Source organism: Onychomys torridus, chromosome 1 (genome assembly GCF_903995425.1).
Source record: "Onychomys torridus chromosome 1, mOncTor1.1, whole genome shotgun sequence".
NCBI classification, from domain to species: domain Eukaryota; kingdom Metazoa; phylum Chordata; class Mammalia; order Rodentia; family Cricetidae; genus Onychomys; species Onychomys torridus.
Genome location: NC_050443.1, coordinates 45,703,581 through 45,725,818, shown reverse-complemented (window position 1 = coordinate 45,725,818; position 22,238 = coordinate 45,703,581). Strand labels below are relative to the sequence as shown.

At 42.3% G+C, this 22,238-nt stretch overlaps 1 protein-coding gene across 7 annotated transcripts in view; it reads left to right on the top strand.

Moving 5' to 3' along the window:
- Tjp1 (tight junction protein 1) overlaps window positions 1-22,238 on the top strand; it is a 247,469-nt gene that overhangs the window by 153,446 nt on the left and 71,785 nt on the right. Inside the window, exon 1 of one of the 7 annotated variants that reach the window (XM_036184805.1) lies at window positions 12,523-12,973. The exons of 5 other annotated variants lie outside the window; for them this stretch is intronic. In XM_036184805.1, the coding sequence (XP_036040698.1) occupies window positions 12,947-12,973 (27 nt within the window). In that variant the 5' untranslated portion in view covers window positions 12,523-12,946. Of the gene's footprint in view, window positions 1-12,522; window positions 12,974-22,238 lie in introns of those variants that run through there. One more of the 7 variants, XM_036184823.1, reaches the window with a different exon arrangement.

The following is a 22,238-nucleotide window of genomic DNA, read 5'->3' as shown; positions in this document are numbered from 1 at the left end:
CAAAAATATAAAAGAAGAGATTGGGTAAATTAGTATTAAAATGTGGGTGGCATTTGTGCAAGCAGTAATCTCATGTGTAGAAAATAGCCATATGCATAAAAAATTAAAGTACCAAACTGGCTTGAGAATATTTTCCAAACAATAGCTACTTTTACAGGAAAATGCAGATGCATGCGTGTGTGTGTGTGTGTGTGTGTGTGTGTGTGTGTGTGTGTATCTGTGTATGTATGTTTCAGGCAGGGTTTCTCTGTGTAACAGCCCTGGCCATCCTGGAACTCACTCTGTAGATTAGGCTAGCCTTGAACTCAGAAAGATCTGCCTACTTCTGCCTACCCAGTGCTGGGATTCAAGGCGTGTGCCACCACTGCCTGACTATGGAAAATCATTTTAACCTCCTTGGACTTTGTCTTTTATGAATCCAGTATTCTGCTAATGAGATGAAATGAGCATAACAGGCCACATAAGGAGATTTTTAAAGTTACTCAATTGGCTGAATTGATCAGGTTTTTAAACAAAAAAATTATTTATTTTTATTTTATGTGCATTGGTGTTTTGCCTGCATATATTTCTGTGTGAAGGTGTCAGATCTTGGAATTACAGACAGTTGTGAGCTGCCATGTGGGTACTGGGATTCAAACCCAAGTCCTCTGGAAAAGCAGTCCTTGCTCTTAACTTTTGAGTCATCTCCCCAGCCCGTGTGTGTGTGTGTGTGTGTGTGTGTGTGTGTGTGTGTGTGTGTGTGTGTGTGTGTGTTTGAGACAAGGTTTCTCTGTGTAGCCATGTCCTGGAACTTGCTCTGTATGTAGACCAGAGTGGCCTTGAACTCAGAGATTTGCCTGCCCTGCCTCCCAAGGGCCAGGATTATAAGTGTATGCCACCACCACCTGGCTTATGCTTATAGGAAAACTTTTTTTAAAAAATCATTTTCTTCTATTGAAATATCTTTAAGCACAGCAGCCATGTACACGTCAGTGACTTTTGCACCTCTGGCTCGTTTTACCCCTTTCTAATTAATCTTTACAGCTTGAGTGTATGTACAATGTATACATGTATGTATGTACAAATGCATGCATGCAGAGGTAAATGTACTCTGTTGGAAAGTGCCTGGTCTGCTGAGTGTGTGCCTAGCACAATAGAGCAAAGAAGGTGAGCTACCTCTGGGAGGGTGCTTTCCATGTGCTGATTACTTGGGACACAGAATTCTGTCAGGGAAGAAAGGCAGTGCCAACAGCCCACAACCACAAACACTGTTTTTCTAGCATCTGGTTGACGAGAGCTAGAGTCAGGCCGTTGTGTCCTCCACGGGGAAAATGGTTTGAATTCTTTTTTTTGTTCTTGTTGTTTTGGTTTTTCGAGACAGGGTTTCTCTGTGTAGCTTTGCGCCTTTCCTGGAACTCACTTGGTAGCCCAGGCTGGCCTCGAACTCACAGAGATCTGCCTGGCTCTGCCTCCCAAGTGCTGGGATTAAAGGCGTGTGCCACCACCGCCCGGCTGGTTTGAATTCTTTATGTCTGACCTGTCTGCCTTTATCAGTGGGTTAGAGTAAGTATGGTGCTTGATTCAATAGCACCAGCCATGTACAAAAAGCAGTTAACTTTCCTAAGCTTTCCATTGTCTTGAGAGGTTTCCTTCTCTACTGTTTTCTAGTGTCATGACATTCCATTCAGAAACCCTCATGCAATATATCCCACAGTGCTGCGAAGCTAGTATCTTGAATATCTGTATATATGTGTATGTAGTTTCACCATATGTATCAGTTAGTTGTTGCTGTGTAACAAAACACTTCAATGGTTGGCCTCTCTCTCTCTCTCTCTCTCTCTCTCTCTCTTTTAAGCAGTGACGATTCTGTAGGCTGGCAAACATCTAAGATCTGCTGAGTGGTTCTTTGGTTAGATTTGTCTGGGCTCACACATGCAGATGCAGGCAGTTTGTAGCTTGGCTGGAACTTGATAGTATAGCATTCCTTTACTTGAATTTCAAGAGTTTGGCAGATTATTAGCCAGGGCATCTCATTTCTTTTCTATGTGATCTCTCCAGCAGGCTCCTATGGTAGGCTCAGAGTTCTCAGCATAGCAGGCACCAGGTTCTGTTCAAGCCTCTGCCTGTCATGTTTGCCCTTTCACCAAAGCAGGCCACACCACACCCAAATGCAAAGGCTAGAAGAAAAGACAAATCCATGGCCCATCCAGTCTGGGGTGGGAAGAACTTGTAACCATCATTTACAATCTCTCTGTCTTACCAGATAGACATATTTCTATTTTTATGCATTTGTTACTGTCTATCATTAAAAAAAAAAAAAAGATATATACCAACACTCAACATACCCTCCAGTAAAAAGAAAGATAAAGGCCCCTGAGCTTCTGGTACACCATCACTTGGAGGAAGTTGTGAAACCACTGTTACATTTGACATTATCCAACCAGTCCATAACCATTGATTCCCAGCCGTCAATGTCTTCTAAAAGTATGTAGATTTGAAGAACTTGCATAAGATCCTACTTGCTTGACTGTCTTTCTTTTTCCCTCTATCATCTCCACTCCGTACCCCCACCATCATTCTTTCTTTCACAGAATTTCATTTAGCCCAGACTAGCCTCTAGTTCACTTTGTACCCAAGGATGAGCTTGAACATCTGATCTTCCTGCTTCCACTTCCATCCCAAGCATTGGAATTACCCATGTGAGCCATGGCAGCTGGTTGATGCAGTGCTGGGGATCCAACCCAGGGCTTCATGCTTGCTAGGTAAGCCTTCCACCACCTCAGCTACATCCCTAGCCCTTTCTTTGCACTTCTCTTTTCCATTGGTTTGTTTAGAAAATACCCTCTTTCCAAAGAACCCCCCACATTTGTTTGCTTCTTGTGCGTCATTGACTTGCTCCTCTATCACCTATATTTCTGTCAATAGACAGCCTTCTAGGCTAGAGTCCATTCAGATTACATTTTTGAGGGAAGCAGGAATTCTTTGTAGATAACACTAGGGGTTTCCAATCGTCTCCTACAGGAGGCATACACGTTTGCCTTTGAGCCATGCTGGGAGCATGTGAGTGGCTCTTCCATGCTTGGATGATGGGTCTTGAAGGGTCCGGGGTGATGTTGACCCAACGTCACACTTCTTAGCTGGAGTTCCAGGAGGGACATTCCCTCCTTATTTATAGTTCCATGTTGAGCTGAAATAAAAGTCATGCACAAAACGCATCATCCCTTTCATTGAACAGCTTACAGAGTGAGAAGTTGGGGTCCCTGTGTGCACAGGGCCTTTCCCTCTTGCGTTTCCCCCCAATGATGAATTCGTGAGTTTTAGATATTTGGTGTTCATTCTTTCTTCTTTCCCTCCTTTGTCTGCCTCCTCCCTTCCCCTCACTCCCCACCCCTCTGCCCCTGGCTCTTTCCTCCTCTTCTTTTTTCCTATCTCATGGATCATCTTTGGCCCTGGAGCTGCTTCCTGGTCTCTGTCTCCTTTGACACACTGTTACCTGAGAACCTTCTTTCCTGCTTTCTGGAACTTGCCTATTCCTTGGCCTAGACTTTTTGTTTGTTTGTTTGTTTGTTTTTTGAGACAGGGTTTCTCCGTGTAGATTTGGTGCCTGTCCTAGAGTTCGCTCTGTAAACCAGGCTGGCCTTGAACTCACAGAGATCTGCCTGTCTCTGCTTCCCGAGTGCTGGGATTAAAGGTGTGTGCCACCGCTGCCCGGCTTGACCTAGATGTCTAACTGCCTGTTCCTGCCTGGAAATGACAGTACAAGTGCTGAGTGCCCATTGCTATTCAGCTGTTGTTATTTCTAGGCCCTTCTCAGTGGCCAGAGCCCTTTTAGAAGGGCTCTGTTGAAAAACTCAGTAGTTGAATTACAATTGTAAAATGTTCATTTAACTTTTTTGATTTTATACTTTTTTCTCTTTCTGTTATTAAAGTATCAGTTTCTAACAATGTTAACATGCCCTAATATATACAATATTGTAACAGATACAACATTGTCATTATTAGCCTACACAAAAATATATAATATTAGCATTATTAATTTGAAATTATTCTATATTTATGTTTAGTTTCATGAAGATTGTATAATGTAGCAATGCTAACATTATAAATTTGTGTGTGAGTAGAATGTGGTAGCTCACATCTGTAATGCCAGAACTTGGGAGGTTGAAGCAGAAGGATTACCATGTATTTAGGGCCATTCTAGGCTATACAGTCAGTTCGAGGCCAGTCTCAACTACAGAGTGAGACTCTGTTTCAAAAAACAAACAAACAAATAATGGTCTGTGTTAATAATGATAATGTGTTAAATATATGCATATATGCTAATATGTACAGTTGTTAGAAATATACTGATGAATATTCAAGTGTATAGTAATGCACACAATTATACAATGGTTTCAACATAGTGCTGTTGCTGATGTTATCATCAGAGCACTGAATGACTTTCATGCTTCCCTTCCAGGGATTTTTTTCTTAGAATATGCTGTGGTCACTGGAAACCTCTTCCGTGCATGGCTAGGTCACCGAAGATATTAGATTTTCTTTTCAAATTTGGTTTTGGCAAGGACAGAAAAAAGGCAAGGAGGCACTGAAACTCAATATTCCCTTCCGGGGCACACCCCCTGACCTAACCTCTGCCAGTTAGTCCTCTCCCTCCTCCTGGCAGTGCCACAAGATGACAATATGCGGGCCTCCTTGGAGACCTTGGGTAGCTGCTTGATCTCCACTAATCCAATGATTTGGATTCTTTCTGCCATCTTTGGATGACACACTTAAAAGCAGAGACATGTGGATGGTTTATTCTCACATTCACTAGTGCGTGAAGCCCAGAAAGAGTCTCATGGCAGTTCTTTCACAAAGATGAGACTGGGGGAAAAATAGTCCTCAAGCATAACAAAAAATGTGCTTAGCAAAGTCTGGTGGCACAGGCCTCTAATTCCCGTACTTGAGAGGTAGAGGTGGGAAGCTCAGAAGTTCCCGGTTATTCCCCCACTACATAGAGAATCCAAGGCCAACCTGGGCTATGTGAGATCCCCAAAATGAGAGATACCTGGAGAGAGAGAATGAGGATATATGGATATGAATGTATACTTTCCTTGTTTTCCTGCCTTGTGATTATATAGTCTGCCTGACTTGACGGAGTGTGTCTTACATTATTGCAGTGAGTAGACACCACAACTAAGACAACTTAGGGAAGAAGGAGTTTGTTGGGGGGCTTACAGTTTCCGGGGGTGAGTCATGGTCATCATTTGGGGGCATGACACTGGAGCAGCAGCTGAGAGATTACCTCTTGGGACAGAACCACGAGGTGGTGGGAGAGAACTAACTGGGAATAGTGTGGGTCTTTGAAAGCTCAAAGCCTACCCCTAACGACACACCTCCTCCGACAAGGCCACACCTTCTAATCCTCTGATGTAGTTCCACTAGTTGGGGACAAGCATTCAACTGTATGAGCCTATGGTGTCCATTCTCATTCAACCCGCACATGATGTTCACACACACTTAAACATGTGAAGAGTGTGGGAGTTGAAACTAATACCTTTGAAGTAGACTTCCTAGTATTTGGAGAGTAGGAGAAATTGACAAACTGGAAGGATGTAAGTGAGCTTTAAGGAGCTAACTTTCAAACCAGGCATGGTGGCTCACAGCTGTGATCTCAGCAGTTGGGAGATGTGGGCAGAAGGATCAGGAATTCGAGATCCTCTTCAGCTCCTTGGTGAGTTCAAGGCAGCCTTGGATGCACGAGACGGTCTCTAAAAAAGAATTCAGTGGTAGAGTGCTTGTTCAGTGTGTGTGAGGCCCTGTGTTTAATTCCTAGCACTGTGGGATGGTGGGAGGTTTTACTAGAAGAACTCAATATAGTTGAGTTAGTTGTACTAATATGAACCAGTAGATGTCCAGTATTTCAGGGACATAGGGACATGCAGGATGCTAACGGTAGAGGAAAATGGGTCCTCCTGCAAGATGTCCAGGGACTCCCCATGCTGTAAAGTTTTGCAGTACTTTTTATTTAACACACGCGTACATGGAGTAGATTGAGAAGAGATTCAGAATGCATTCAATGCAAAATAGATACAGAACACTGTTTTGTATCCTTTCGTGGTGAACCAATAAAAGAAGCAGTCAAATAAAACAAAGTGGGAAAAGTATATCAGGCAAATGATAGAATATTTTTACTAGATGAAGAAACACTTAAAAGATTAAACAGGAATTCACATGCTTACCTAGGGAAAAAGGGTAAATTGTTAAGCTTTACTTGGAGGGCAAGTTGGCAATATCAGTTAAATGGTTTCTTTCTGTGTCTGTCTGTCTCTGTTTCTCTCTCTTCTTCCTCCTTCCCTCCCTTGCCCCCTCCCCCTTTTCTTTTTTGAGACAGGGTCCAGGCTGGCCAGGACCTCTCCTTTAGTTTTCCAGCTTCCAGGATTGCAGAAGTACACCACTCGTCCAACTCCATATTTATTTATCTTTTCATAAGCCCATACTTCAGCCCCCAAATCTGTTTGAACCTCTATTTCCTGGAGCAATACTTGGACATGTGTCTGAATATCAAATATAAGAATTTCGGGGCTGGAGAGATGGCTCAGAGGACAAGAGCACTGATTGCTCTTCCAGAGGTCCTGAGTTCAATTCCCAGCAACCACATGGTGGCTCACAACCATCTGTAATGAGACCTGGTGCCCTCTTCTGGCCTGCAGTCATATATGCTGTATACATAATAAATAAATCTTTAAAAAAAAAAAAAAAAGAATTTCAAGCCAGGTGGCGATGGCACATGCCTTTAATCCCAGCACTCGAGAGGTAGAGGCAAGCAGATCTACAGACCTACTTCCAGGACAGCCAAAGCCTACAGAGAAACCTTGTCTTGAAAAAACCAAAAACAACAACAAAAAATCATTGCAGCATTATAATAACAGAAATTGTCTTAGAGAAACTATACTATGCATGCAGTATGGATTATTGCATAGACATTTTATTTATTTTGTTAGTTTTTCTTTCTTTTGGTTTTCCAGGATTTCTTTGTATAGCCTTGACTGTCCTGGAGCTAGGTCTGTAGACCAGGCTGGCCTTGAATCCACAGAGATCCATCTGCCTCTGGGTGCTGGGATTAAAGGCATGCTCCACCACCATCCAGCTGTTCATTTTTCTTTTTGAGACAAGGTTTCACTGTGTCTCAGATATGTCTTGAATTTATAGTCCATCTGCCTCAGTCTCCCTGAGTGCTGGGACCATAGGCATACACTATCATGCCTGACTCTAAACAGCCAATTTAAATGATGAAGCCAACTGTTCAGTGTGTTACAAAGACTAATATTCAATGAAAATAGATGAAATTCAGAGTAACAGTGACTGTAGTTTATCTAACAAACACAGAAGTGTATATTCTCATTTGTTTCTCTGCCTCTATTTACACACACACACACACACACACACACACACACACACACACACAAGTCAAAGCACAGAAAGCCGTCTGGAGACAAGCTTTCTATTTAGGTTTAAATGATAGTATTCACGGGCAACTGGAATGTGTTCACAGTGGATTTTAAAACTGTATATTATTTGTGAAATTAAGGAAGGCGATTTGGGCATGCCTTAACATAGAGAAACAGCTTGTGGGCAGCTCTGGAAAGGCTTGCTACCAATCAGAAAGCATCTATAGGAAGAGGTGGAATAAGCCCCACTTGTATCTGGAAGCTGATGAAAAATGAAAATCAGCTCCTGGTGCCCGAATAAGAAAAAATGCCAGTAAAGCCGTCAACTACAGCCTAAACCTGGTGGTGTTTTCCCTTCAGTCCTAGCCATCATGATTTGTCATAATTATTTGCTAATCAATGTCATTCTAAGTAGAGAGAAATTTAAAATGTAAAATATTAGCACAGATTTTGCCATTCATTTTGTATAACACCAGTTTTAAGTGTAAATCCTCTGAGGAGTTGATACAATTTAGACTTTGCAGCTTGACCCTGGAGGATGCTTCAACCTGACCAGAAGTGACCAGCACGGCCACACTTAGGAAGGTTGGAAAGAGCTGGTGGGGAGCCCATGCCCAGGAACAGGACTAGTCTTGGCCTGGCAGGCATGCCAGAAACACTGGCCTTCACAGGGACCAGGTCCCACCTCTGTGTGTGCTTGGCCTGCTGGCTTGCTGGGACCCCCTCTGCAAGGGCCTTAAAATGCTCTGCTGAGCATTAGGTACGGAGAAATTGAGTCACCAGCCAGCTGCTCCTACCAAGAGGAAATACTGAGGATGTTAACCCCCTTCACTAGATGGCTTGGTTATTCCGTCTAGGCTGGTCAGAGGTTCATTTCCAACCGAGATAGACCCTTTCACCAACTGCCCATGAGAAAGTGGCACTGCCTGCCTGAGGCTCTTGTGCTGCCAAATGTACTTGTCCCTACACACAGTATCCCCTCCCCCTTGCTTAGGTCCTTGCCAGAGGCTGAAGCTATGGCACACAGTTGGGGGAGGAACAGCCTAGACTTCCTAAGGTGTGATAGATAGCTGGTAGCCCAGACCCTCTTCTAGGATGATGTGACAGCAGAGGCCCAAAGTCCAAAGGGCAATTTCCACTGTCTCAGAAACATTTATTTCCAAAATCCAGATCCCAAATGAAATGTAAGTTTCAAAACCATAAGCTCCCACCCTGTCCCCAGTACAGGACTCCCATTCACTGGACTCCTGTCCACGTGCGCTGTTGTGAGCCTTTGAAGGTGGTCAGGGGGTGTCAGTGGGTGTTTTTGTTCCTGTATGTTAGACGGGAGACACTAGAGGAAGCTTGGATTCTAAGATAGAATTGTTTGGTTAGAGGAAGATGAAGGTGGTGGAGACAGCGGAAAGGAGTGCAGGGTGGGCTTCCCAAGCCAGGGTGGGGGGGGGGGGGGGGGGGTGAGGTGGTTAGAAGAAGAGGAGGCACTCAGGGTGGTCTCAGTGACTTGACAGGGAGGCAAGAGTCTCCATTCATCAGCATCCTTGCCCAGTGGGGTTAGGGGCAAAGGCTCTTGGGCTGAAGAGAGGTGAATCATTAGGAGGGCTCGGAAGAGGCCCAACAGATACCTGAAGAAATGCGACATACTGCTCAGAGCTGGTCAGGCATCCTGCAGATGCCACAGCATGGCTTGGCTCTAGCCTCTCAAGTCTGTTTGTGGACCGTCCAGGACCTCGAGAAAAAGTGCCACAGTTGGAAGAAGGGTAGCTCCAAGGGAGGGGCGTTTTTGTTTTTGAGACATGGTCTGGAACAGCCCAGTATGGAAGGATTCTTCTTTATTCTGAAGAGAATAAAAAAACAAAGATTAGATTTTACTGTTTATATGAGCTGTGAAAAAAGTGAAGTGACCAAGGGAGGGCTAAGAGAGGGTAGCTGGGGGGAAGATAGGGCACAGGCGCAATCCATGCGTTTATGGAAATGTCCCAGTGAAACACTAAAATGTACAATTAATATTAATCATAAATAATATTTTTATATTTTATTGTAGTTAAATATATAAAGTTAGCTTTACATATACAGTTCATAATGTTATTTTCAAATAAGATAAATAAGGGCTGGTGAAAGGACTCAACAGGTAAGTGTCAACCCTAATGACGTGAGTTTGATCCCTGGGACCTATTTGGTGGAAGGAAAGAACTGACTCCCCCACCCCCAAGTTGTTCTGACTTCCATATGTATGCTGTGGTATGTACATGCATGTGCTTGAGCAAACACACACACACATATGCACGCGCACACACAGAGAGAGAGAGAGAGAGAGAGAGAGAGAGAGAGAGAGAGAGAGAGAAATAACTAAGTGTAAACTAAAGATCAGAACAGATAGCTATGTATGTATGTATGTATGTATGTATGTATGTATGTATGTATGTATGTATTGAGATGGGTCTCTCTGTAGCTCTGGCTGTTCTGGAACTCACTAAGTGGACAAGCTGTCCTCAGAATCACTGAGCTCCTCCTGCTCCAGCCTCTGTCCTCTGCTGGGGTTAAAGGCATGCACCACCATGCGCAGCTTGTTCAAGGATTCTAGAAACTTGAGAAGTCGAAGAAAGTTGCTTCCACATTTCGCTCTGCTCTGTGACATAGGAAAGACCTAAAGCCATTCCCTCTTTGGTGATGTGGTCTGGTCAAAGCATTCAGTGATGTATCCAGCTGTTAATAGTGTTGTCTTTTTATAGATATTCTCCCTTCTGTTGCCTTATCAAGATCGCCTTATGGTGCCCAACATTTCCTCTTCCCTTTGCAAGAGTAAACACACAGCTCTTACCAAAAGCAACATTAAAATAGCCTTTTTAGAGATTGTTGTTTGTTTTGTTATTACAGTGGAAATAAAAATAAACATATGTAAAATGTAAGCGTAGCTATAGTTCATAGGCTGTTTTACTAAGTAATTCTAAGATTTCTAAAGACTGTGCATGCCTAGTGCTTCTTTCTTTCTGACCACAGACACCAGAAATCCCACAGGAAGTTGTGCTTCTGACTGTTGTGGTTTCTAGTTTCCTGTTCCTTTGCATTAGATCAGAGAGAAATCTTTACACAAAGGGAAATTCGTGGGTGAACTTTCTTGAAACTCATAGTGAGGTTCTCTAACTTGCTTGCATTTCTCCCCTTTTGATTTAGACCCAGAGAAAATGTAGCCACATCTATCTGTAATCATTAATGTCATGGTATAATTTGAAAACCTTTTCTGTGTTCAGTGGATAAACTCTTGTTAAAGTTAAGGGTGTGTCTTTGAGATTATGCTATATGCTCTCCACTCCATATTGAAGCACCTCCCTCTAGATAAACTGTAGGGCGGAGCTAGATTCCTGACAATAGTGTTTTTCTTTAAAATGATTTTTATTTCTTAATTTTTAATTAGCATACAAATTAATAGGTGTCAGTATGGCATCTTCATTTCTATAAATGATGGCAATTTCTCTTGCTATTTAGAGAAGATACACAAATATAGTTTGATTTAGATACTAAGATTATCTGTTCAATTCACCTAGTGTATCATACAGTTCAATTTAGATAATTTAATCCAGTTATTCAAAATACCATTGGAAATTTTTAAAGTGTTACGTTAACTGGACATTTTTAATTTGATATACTTTTTAAAGCAAAGTACTATGAAAGTGAAATGTTTTTACTTGATTTAATTTTTTTTAAAGCCATGAAAAAGATAAGATTGATCAGGTATATTGGATTTGAGACAAGTTGCCGAGACGAGATCTAACATTTAACTTACATAGTGGGAGACTTGATAGAAGATTGACCAATGAGAAAAGGTGAAGATTATGTGCACAAAACACCCTACCTGCCTTTAGGCACATTTGCAGAATGCGTATCTTATTAAATATTAATGCACTCATGTGAAAGACCTTCAATACACTTTCTAAAATACAGCATACCTAAGTTTTTTCATAATGCTGTCTTCTCATAGGAAAAATTTAATCACCCTTCTTAAGTGAACACAGGGCACATTGCCTTTAAAACAATCGCATGCAATATGACTAAAACAAAACACTACTTTAACTGTTGTTATGCATGGCAAGAAATAGGGTTTGGTTTGCACAATGTTCTTTTCTAGTCCAACTAGCTGAAGAGTTGTAAAACGCATGGCTTTGAAACCTTAATTGGTGTTTGTGTGTCATACGGATGCTTCCTAGAATCAAGTTTGATTTTGTCATGCAGTTGAATTCTAAAAACTATTGTTTAAAACCCTGTTTGTGCCGCACCCCCCTCCACATATACCCTGTGTGTAGGTACTTCAAGGGTATTATTTAATGTTACTAAAACTTTGATATTTGTGAAGAGCTTTACAGTATTGAGTGTAGATTAATGAAGCTCGAAATGATTTTCTACCCATTTTTCCTGTTCATCAAGGCAGTTAGTTGGCCTAAGTTTTGCACAGTGGCCCATTGAACTGGATGGTGGGTTCCGCGTGTACTTAAACTTCCTTTTCTGACCAGCTTGAGCTGGAGGACAAGATTTAGAAAGGCAGGCAGCCTGATCTATCTCTTCAGGGGCCAAAAATTTCAGCAGTCTTGATAGCCCAAAATGTCATTGGATGCTTGTTCCCCTCAGCGCCCAGATCTGTAACTTGGCTTATTTAAGGCAGTTGACTAGTTCTGAGCCTGCTAGAACGCTTCTGATGTGCTTTAAACAAAAACACATCTCCCTTCAGTAGGGTAACAATGCTCAGACACGTGGTGACAGTTGTGACCATTGTTACTTGAGAGGTTAAGGGAACCACAGTCAGGTATTGGCCAGGCCGGTCTTTCCTGCCACACTCCTGCGTGGGACTGATCCGGGGAGGCTGGCTGAGGGGAGAGTCGACAAGTCTCCGTAGGGAGTCGAAAAGCTTTGGCACACAAGGGTTTGTAGTTCTCTGAGGGCGAATACTGCCGGATCTTTGATTAAAAAACAAACAGGATGGTTCGCGCGGCAGCGGAAACCGCCTAGCAAGTTACTTGGAGAGCTGAGCTTTTCCTTCCGCGCGGGGGTCGGACCCGGCTTGGCCCCGCCCCTCGCCGAGGCCCCGCCCCCGCCGGCTGGGCATGCTCAGTGGCCCGGTCCGGCAGGTTTTGCGTGGCTGCCAGAGTTGCCCGCGACGGCTCTGCCCGCCGACGGCACGTCTCTCGGCGGCCGCGCGTTCCGGGGAAGTTAGGTGCGGGAGCAGGCTTCTGAGGAGACGCCCGAGGGCGGAGGGGACAAGCCGGGGGGCTCGGTGCTGCGGAGCGGCGAGCGGGCCGAGGGCGGCGGAGGCCGAGCCGGTGGCCGGGTGTGCCCCGCGGAGAAGCCCGGGCGGGGCGGACGCTTCCCGGACTTTTGTCCTACTTGAATCCCCTCCCCGTGGGCCGGGCCTTTCCGGCCGCCCCCGCCCCTGCCCCGCTCGTCCCCGGGAGATGTTTATGCGGACGGTGGCGTGAGGAGCGGGCGGGCGGGCCGGCGGCGCGGAGTTTCGGGTCCGAGGAGCCTCGCGCGGCGCCGAGAGAGACAAGATGTCCGCCAGGGCCGCGGCCGCTAAGGTGAGGGCTCAGGGCCGGCGGGGCTGCGGGCGGGGCGCTGGGGGAAGACCAGGGGGGACGGCGGGGGGTCCTCGCCCCGCCCTCCCCGCGGGCGGCAGCCGGGGGCGACGGTGGCGGGGCGGGGAGGGAGGGGAGGAGGGCGGGCTGGGGGCGCGCCTGCCGCCCGGGCAGGTGCACGGCTGCCGGTGCCTGGCTCCGGCTCGCGCTGGGAGGCGACGTGCAACAGGTCTCGCGCCTGGGAAAGTCGCCCCGGGTGAGGATTCTCAGGTCCCCGAGAGCGTGTCCGCGGAGACGCAGGGGTGTCACCTGCGGCAGGCCGGTGGGTAGCCGGGGCTGTCTCTGGAGGAGTGGTTGGTACCCGGCGAAACCCTGTAGTTTCGATCTGATGTCACCCGCTGCGGTATGCGCCATGGCAGCGATAAAGCTTTGAGACAGCAAAACACTCAGCTCGAGAGTAGCTAAGGTTTATTTTGAGGTTTATTATTTGTGTGAGGCAACAGGAGGAGGAAAGTTCTTAACACTTCAATTTCAACTTTTCAGAAGTATCACAAAAGTGTCCCTACACATGGACAGTAAGATGGATCCAAACAACAACAAAAAATACCCGGTGAATTCTGCACAAAACAACTTCCCGATTCATTTTCCTGTGTGTTTTGAAAGTGTGTTTCTTGATACAGCATGTCTTATATTATTAAGTACTACATTAAGCTAAAAAATTTGAAAACGAGTTAGACTCCTCTTCTTTTGTACATTTTAATTCTTTTGAAACATCTTAAAAAGTGCTTGCTCTTTCAAACAGTGACAGGAATACAAAATGTGATGAGTGGAAAAAAAACTTCCTTAAAAATTTATTACTTACGCACTTTAAAACAGGTGGTGATTTTATCTATTTTTCTATTTGAAATACTTAATCATAACCTTTGGGAGCAGATGAAGGAAGCGTCTGAATTCTTAACAGGACCACGGCTTTTGGCTGGCAGCAGTTAGCAGTTAGTAGTTGAGTATACTTTAAGGAATGGAGTATTCTTCCTTTAGGGATAATTTAGTTTGTATCTTTTTTGAATGTACTTGATGAACCATCTAAATGTAAGACTGGGTCCAAAAACTAGAGTCAGTGCAACATTTGTTACTTATAAAACACGTTATTTACCTTTGCTGGGACATCCTTTCCTGAGAAGAAAGACTTTGTTACCATATTACACAGAATGTCACTTTGTTTCAAAGTGTGAGCCCTCCTGGTACTTGTTATTCAAGACAACACACTTGGAAAGTGTTATTACAAGAGAAGTGTTTCCAATAGCTTGCTCTGGCAAGGTGCTTTAAAAGGTGTGTTTTTACACATAAATTATGATACTGAGATTTTTATGGAACATGGTTAAAGCCTTTCTAGTTAAATATTTGCATGATTATCTGGGAATTGAAGGGTTATTTTCTTGGATGCTGTGTTAGGGGAGCACTTTGAAGTCTTAAGTAAAGCTAGAGCCACCATAAATGAGCAGGTAAATGCAGTGCTAACCAGTTGTTTCCCTAAGTCACATTCATTGTTCTGAGGGAATCAAAAATGCTGAAGAGGCCGGCTCTGTCAGTGCTTTACATAGGGCGCTTTTCTTTCTCCTACCGGGAAAATATGGTGCAGGCACAAATTTTGCGGCTTGCTCTTCTGTTTTTAGCTCAACAGTTGTAGAACTTGTGACTAAGCCAAGACTTTTGATTCTGTATTTTTGTAATGGTTCAGTGGTTTTCCTTTTGCTGCTCAGGTCATCATTGCCTTTTTGAGGAGATGTTTGGCTTGTTTCCAGGATATTGTTATTGTAATGAGTACACTTTGTATGATTGTATTTACATTTTTGTATCTGTGCACTTACTACTGTATGGCAAATTCTTAAAAATGAAATTGCTGTGTCAAAGAGTTCATTTGAAATTCTGATATACACTATTAAAATCTTCCTCCAAAGCCTATACTTAAGAATAAATACAACAAATAATGGTTTGTTGTCCGAATTTAGGCAAAGGACATCAAATCCAAGACAGTGCCATAACACTCTGAGTGAAGAGAGTCAGAACTTACCTGTGGTTTCCAAATTGAGTGCAGTGCAGTTACAAGTATCATTCCGGTGTGGCGTTATAGAAAACATGATAGCTTGATAAGATGTTTATCTTACCTTGTAAATGAATGGAAGGAGAAAGTCCTTTCAGAAAATCTAATTTATTATAAATTCAGAGTAATTTAAAGAAGGTTATTGGTTCAGGAATAGACTGGAGCCACACAGCTGTTAGTGATTGCGATCGACTTTTTATATGTGCTGTTAGTTCTGTATCGGTAATTCTTTTAATTCTCACAGTATTGCTGTGAAGTAGAAATAGTTTGCCTAGGCACAGTTAGCCCAGCAAAAGGGAAAACTATGAATATATGTCAAACTAAGTATAGATTATTGGGAAAGAATCCATTATTCGGGAAATAAAACTACAAAGAGTGATTGATACCTTCCTTTTAAAATGTTTCTTTTCTGCCTCATATGCAACAACTAAATCCAGATGGATCTTTGTTGTAGTTGTTATTTATTGTGGGTGTCTGATGAGTACACACATGCTGTGGTGACCCAGTGGACAACAATTTTGTGGCGTTGGTCAGTCTTGCATCTGAGTCGCAAGCACCTCTATCCACTAAGCCATCCTTTCTTCCCTGACCCTCCTGAAATTTTAAGTGTTTCAAAAAATAAGCGACAAAGAGAAAGGTGTAGGGAGACACAAGCACAGTGTGTGCGCATGCACGCAGTGCAAACACGAGTGTTTGAACAGGGCTTCTCTGTGCGTGATATGCAGGGTAAAGGGACAACCCTTTTTTGTTTCTGTTTTGGGTTCTTTTTTGAGCTGAGGATCGAACCCAGGGCCTTGTGCTTGTTAGGCAAGTGCTCTACCACTGAGCTAAATTCCCAACCCTGGGACAACCCTTTTTTTTTACGTGTATGATGGGCCTCCGAATTTGCAATGAATTCTTGCTTACTACTGTACTTGATAATAGTTACTTGAAAGTTGAAAACAGAAATTTGGGGATGGTTCTCTGCCTTACCAAGTAATGGCTTAATTAAGGAAGAAAACAGTATTAGTAATTATTAGGAACATTTTCATTGGCTGACCCACAGAAAGTGGCTGAAGGGAGTAGAATGGCTTCTGGAATTTCAAGTTGTGTCACTTTGGAAGAAACAGTAAAAATTATTGTGCCTTCCTTGGTTATCTTAGTGTTTTGCTGTGTAATAAAATGTTTGTGTCTGAGAAACAGTTATGGTTTTCCTAGTGGTTATATATGAAATAATGTAGATGGGTATAATAATGATTTACATTTTTCTTTTTTAAACTGTTACTCTGTTTATTGTGAGGATTCTCAGGAATCTATACCAAGTGAGGCACAGTGAGTTTTTTCAATAGCTGAATAGTTTTGAAACTAAACTGCAGAAAATATCTAAGGTAATGTGCAAAACTTGTTACATCAGTCTTTATGGACAGGGATTATTTGCTGAGGAACTGTTAAAAAAACTTTTACTTTGGTACTTAACTGATCAGTGAGTATTTGTTTCATATACTTCAAGAGTAAAGTAAAAACTCACTTGAAGCTTAAGATTTTCGCTTTATTAGTCTGCCACCATTTGTGATCTTTGTTCTAGTGATACCCCCACTCCCCTTTGCTGCTTTGTACAGTAGTTTTCACCAGAATGTAGTATTTTAGACACAGGTTTTTAAGTGTGTAGCTGTGTTCAGCATTTTAGATGCCATTCATTAAAGCTTTAATTCATGTAAATTGGCTGGTCGTCCTCACTGCATTGTGTAGCTTCATAACTTACTGATACAGTGCTCTTTTCCCCAGTAGTTAGATGTTCTCATGGTAGGAACTTGTAAAGTGAACTTTTATTCCAGACTTGAGGAAGACTTGATGCTCCCTCTCTGTTGCCTGCTGTGGAGGTAGTGTCAGCCTCACTCACCAGTAGTTACAGAGCAATCTGCGGCTTTTAGGGCTGTGATGGCTGTTTACAGTAATTTCTTGTTTGCTTTGAGGGGAAAATTACAGTAGCTTCGCTTGTTGTTTTTTTAAATCCTAGAATTGGAATTCTGTCTCTGAGTTACCTGTTCTCTAATCCTTTTCTATTTAGAGACCTAATGTAAGTTCAGTATAGCTAAGAGTAAATCAGAATAAATAAGATCACTGTGCTGTTATGGAAATATCTTTTTTAAAAAACCTATTTTTTAAAAATCTTTTTCTGGGGGTGTCTCAAAATAATAGTTTTGATGAAAATTTGTGAGATGTAATTTTGTCTCATGATTGAGCTCTGATGTGTTAATAATTCAGTCTTCTGAGAGACAGAGAGCTTTCGATTCCTGTGACTTCTGTCCCCCTGTGCCTAGCTGCAGAAGATCCCAGGCTGCAAAGCTTTCATTCACACTTACTCCAGGTCCCCACTGAGCCACCTCATAATGGATGACAAACTTGGAGGTGAGGGAGAGCGGGCAGCTCTGCTAACTAACTGTTGTTAGCAGAGCTTTTATCAAGTGTCAACTAAAATGAAAAGAGGGCTTTTGTTTAGAGTGATACTCCTGAAATATTTGACCTTTGTCTTCCAACTCCTAACTTTGATAGGCAATGTCAAAAACAAAAACAAAACCAAAACCCACCACCACCACCAAAAAGACCAAACATCTTCTAAGTTTGGCAACATTTAATCTGGTGGAAAGAGATAGCCATTAGGATAGTTTACCAAGTTTCAAACTCACTCTCCCTCTGTTTCTCAGTAGCATTTCCTTTGTAAGCCAACAATACAACTAGACCCTTAGCTATCTTTGACCTAGAGTGCTGCTTTATTTATTTATTGCAGAGAAGAGTGGCTTCAGGTGGCTCCTTTATGGGCCAACTATTCCATTTCTTCTTAAGCAGATAAATTCTTAATAATGAGTGAGAAGCTTGGGTAGGTATGAAGGGTGTGAGTCAGAAGTTTCATTTTATAACCCCAAAATGGAAAAAAATGATTGAATTCTGAATGATTGGCTATACAGTTCACTATAAAGCCAGCGGTGCCAAACCTTGTACCTTAAAATACACCATTGGAGGTATAATAGGCCCTGAGCTGTTGTATTTGTCGTACTAAATCTTTGAAAGATAACATGTTGTTAGATTTTGTCTCGGGTGCAGTTTAGTTATGTGTCGGAACAAGGTGTTTGTGTGCTGGCAGAATACGAGGAAGTCGATTGGCTGACACATGAACTCATTCCAGTTTACCGAGCACACAAAGGATATTTTCTGTGGATAGTGACGAGCAACAAAAGTTTCAAGTAAGTTTGTTTCAACCCGCTGGAATCTTTTAAGTTTTTTCTTTTTTAAAAGACAGTACATTCCCAAGATAAAGATTTCCATTTTCAGCCAGGTGGTGGTGGTGGTGCACATCTTTAATCTCAGCACTCAGGAGGCAGAGGCAGTCAGATCTTTGTGAGTTGGAGGCCAACCTGGTCTATAGAGTGAGTTTGGGACAGCCAAAGAGAGAGCTACACAGAAAGACCCTGTCTCAGAAAAAAAAAAAAAAAATTCTTCTTTTAGGAGTTTTCACTGTTTTGATATTGGTGCTGCTGTTTAAAAGAATGTTTTTGTTATTGTTTTGAGGTGAGTTTTCATAAAACTGTGATTGATCTCAGACTCATTGTATAGCTGTGGTTAGCTCTGAATTCAGTGTTACCACTTCCAAGAACTGGTGTTTCTGGTGTGAACTACCACATCATCTTTTTAAAAAATTTCAGATGAATGAATACATGTTACATTTATAGTTAAATCTTTTCTCTAAATATTTTATTTATTTAAGTGCATTGATGTTTTGCCTACACGTCTGTTCAAGGGTGTTGGCTTTTCTGGAACTGGAGTTCCAGGCAGTTGTGAGCTGCCAGGCAGGCCCTCGGGAAGAGCAGCAGTGCTCCTAACACTTGAGCCATCTCTCCAGGCACCCCCCCCCATACATCTTTTTGTTGTTGCTTGTTTTTTTTTTTGTTTGTTTGTTTTTGTTTTTGTTTTTGAGGCAGGATTTCTCTGTGTAGCCCTGGTTGTCCTGGAACTTGCTCTGTAGACCAGGCTGGCCTTGAACTCAGGGATCTGCCTGCTTGTCTCTGAGTGCTGGGATTAAAGGTGTGCACCACCACTGCTGGCTAATTAAATCTCTTAAATCTGGAATTTAGAAGGATACCAAGAATGACTAATTGTTTTTTGTTAACACTGAGTACATTTTGGTTTAGTTCTGTGCTCTTTAGAAGTTTCTAGTATAACTGGTTGGTGATGGCACTTGCCTTTAAACCTAGCACTTGGGAGGCAGAGGCAGGGGACCTCCGAGGCTGAAAGACTGTCTTGAAAAACAAAAACACAAAAATTTATAGTATTCAGCTGCTCTATAGTGTAATGATCCGTTTTAAAACTTGTAATTCATTGTGTAAAAACCAAAGAATTTGGGGCTGGATGCATCTCTCAGTTGGCAGAGTGCTTGCTTGTCTAGCATGCACAAAGCCCTAGTACTGCATAAAATGGGTGTGGCAATGCCTGTAATCCCATCTTTGGGAAGGTGGAGGCCTGAGGGTTAGTAGCTCAAGGTCATCTTCATCTATATAAGGAGTTCCAGACTATCTTGGACAACTTGACCTGTCTAGGCTGACCGACCTCAAACGTGTTATGTGGCTCAGACTGATTTTGAACTCAGTTCTGCCTCCACCTCCTGAGTGCAGGGATTATACTGTACCTAGCCTGCCCTTCGTAGCCTTTTATTGTAGGAAAACTTCTTGCCTTATTGACTTTGGGGAGGAAAAAAAGTAGGTTAAGTTGTGGTTTTGTATTGGTTGAATATTGTGCAAAACGAATTATTTGAACAAATTTTCCAGCTATTATGAGTTCTAGCAGTTGTATGAAAACCGATTTTGGTTAGTTTTAATTTTGAGAATATTTTATGAGTAAGTCTTAAATCTATAGTGGGCATCTCCTTACTCGACTCTGGTAAGACTATTGAAATCTCCAATCAAAAGATGTATTTTAGACAAAACCATCTAAAACAGATCTGGCTTTCAAAATGTAAATCTTTTTCAGTAGTATCATAGAAAAGGACTTTAGAAGACTTACTTAATAATTTTTTTATTGGTCTGGAGAGATGGCTCAGTGGTTAAGAGCACCGACTGCTCTCCCAGAGGTCCTGAGTTCAATTTCCAGCAACCACATGGTGGCTCACAACCATCTGTAATGAGATCTAGTGCCCTCTTCTGGCCTGTAGGCATACATGCAGACAGAACACTGTGTACATAATAAATAAATAAATCTTTTTAAAAAATAATTTTTTTATTTGTACTGGACTATTTAATCAAACAAAAATATACTGTGCTGACGCTATATTACCTGTAAAATTGGAAATGAGTGGGCATTGAAAATAGATTATGCATTTATGTTGAGTGCTGACTCACAGATACTGAACTTAGTGTTTCATAGATATACTTATTTGATGTTTAGAATCCTATTAGGTACTATTAATCTCTTAAAGGTGAAGAATCCTTTTACAGGTGAAGAATCCAAGGCTAATTCATTCACTATAGTTAGTCACCCACCTGATTCTAACTCAAACGTGTACATTTAAATGCTCCTGTGTTCTAAATGAGCATCAGACGAACGTTCATATGTGTTAGGTGAGTCTTAGGCTGGACAGGTAGGATGAGTCATAGAGCTGGAAGAATCTTACTACTGTATTTGTTGGGAGCAAGCTCCAGTGAAGGAAGCAGCTACTGAAGCTCCAGCTGGTCCCTTTCCTGGGGTCAGACCAGCCAGATCTTCCAGTTTTCCAAAACAGGTTATAAATCTGGATTCTGACATAAATGCTTTGACTCAAAACTAGCCAGCTCAATTAATTTTTTTATCTTCTTATTGTGAAACATAGCATTAATGTTTAAGAAGAATGCATTAGGCAAATGTCCATAAATGAATTATAAAGTGGAAAGCCATGTAAACACTGTGTACCTCTCAGCAGGCCAGATTCTATACAGCAAGAAGTCCAGTGATAAATCCTTAAAAAATATGGTCAGGCGGTGGTGGCGCACGCCTTTAATCCCAGCACTCAGGAGGCAGAGCCAGGTGGATCTCTGTGAGTTCAAGGCCAGCCTGGTCTACAGAGTGAGTTCCAGGACAGGCACCAAAGCTACACAGAGAAACCCCTGTCCCGAAAAACCAAAAAGAAAAAGAAAAAAGAAAAACAATTTATACATATATGGTCATTGAATAAGCTTAAGTTTGTTTCACTTACTGAGTTTGGGGTCTAGGTTTTGAATTTTGGGGAGTCTATCTACCATTTGCTACTGTCTCACCTATTTAAAAGGACACAGGAGTAGAAAAGGCAAGCAGTACCCAGCTCAGATAGTTGTATACTCCACTGAGAACCTAGCACATAGTAAGTTACCATGATTGACACATCTTTTTAAAACATTGTAAATGAATCCCATTTTAATATTGGAGAAAGCCCTGTAGGAATTATTGTTGAGCTTATTCATGTACAAAATTCATTCTATAGATAAGTAGATTCAGTTCAGCGAGTTATTTTTTAGTTTCAGAATAGGTGCTTGGGCTCTTGAGATACTTAGGAAAACTATCTTGCATTAGCGTTAAGAGCTACAGCTTGGTTTGATGAATTAGGCAATAGAGGCTTTGAAGTACATTACAAATCCAGTGTATATGACTCAGTTTAGATATTCACCTTAGTGGTGAGTGATTAATTATCAAATCTTTTTTTAACCAGTTGAGCACACCTGATCTTTTCATTGTATTCTACCTGTATTTTCTACCACTTACTACCTTCCCTCTTCACATATGTAACATACATACACACTTACTCTCTTTGGAGTGCTATAGTAGCCTTCTCTTTAGAAGATCTTAGACCCAGTGTTTCCAAAATAAAGAATCATTTTTGTCCTTTGATAGTTACACACACACATACACACACACACACACACACACACACACACACAGTGTATCTTGATCATAGTCAGCCCAAATCTCCCTACCCTCAGCCCACCCCCTACCCCCTTTGTAATTTATTGAGTCCAGATAGTGCTGATTTTATGTATAGGTTGGGGGGTGTTTGTGAAGGCACAGGCAACCTACCAGTGACCACACCTCCCAAGAAAACAACGTCCCCCCTTCCAGCAGCCAATAGCTCTTCAGCTAAGGTAGTGTCTCATGAGCCCCTCACCCATCCATGATTGGTCCTGTGCAAAT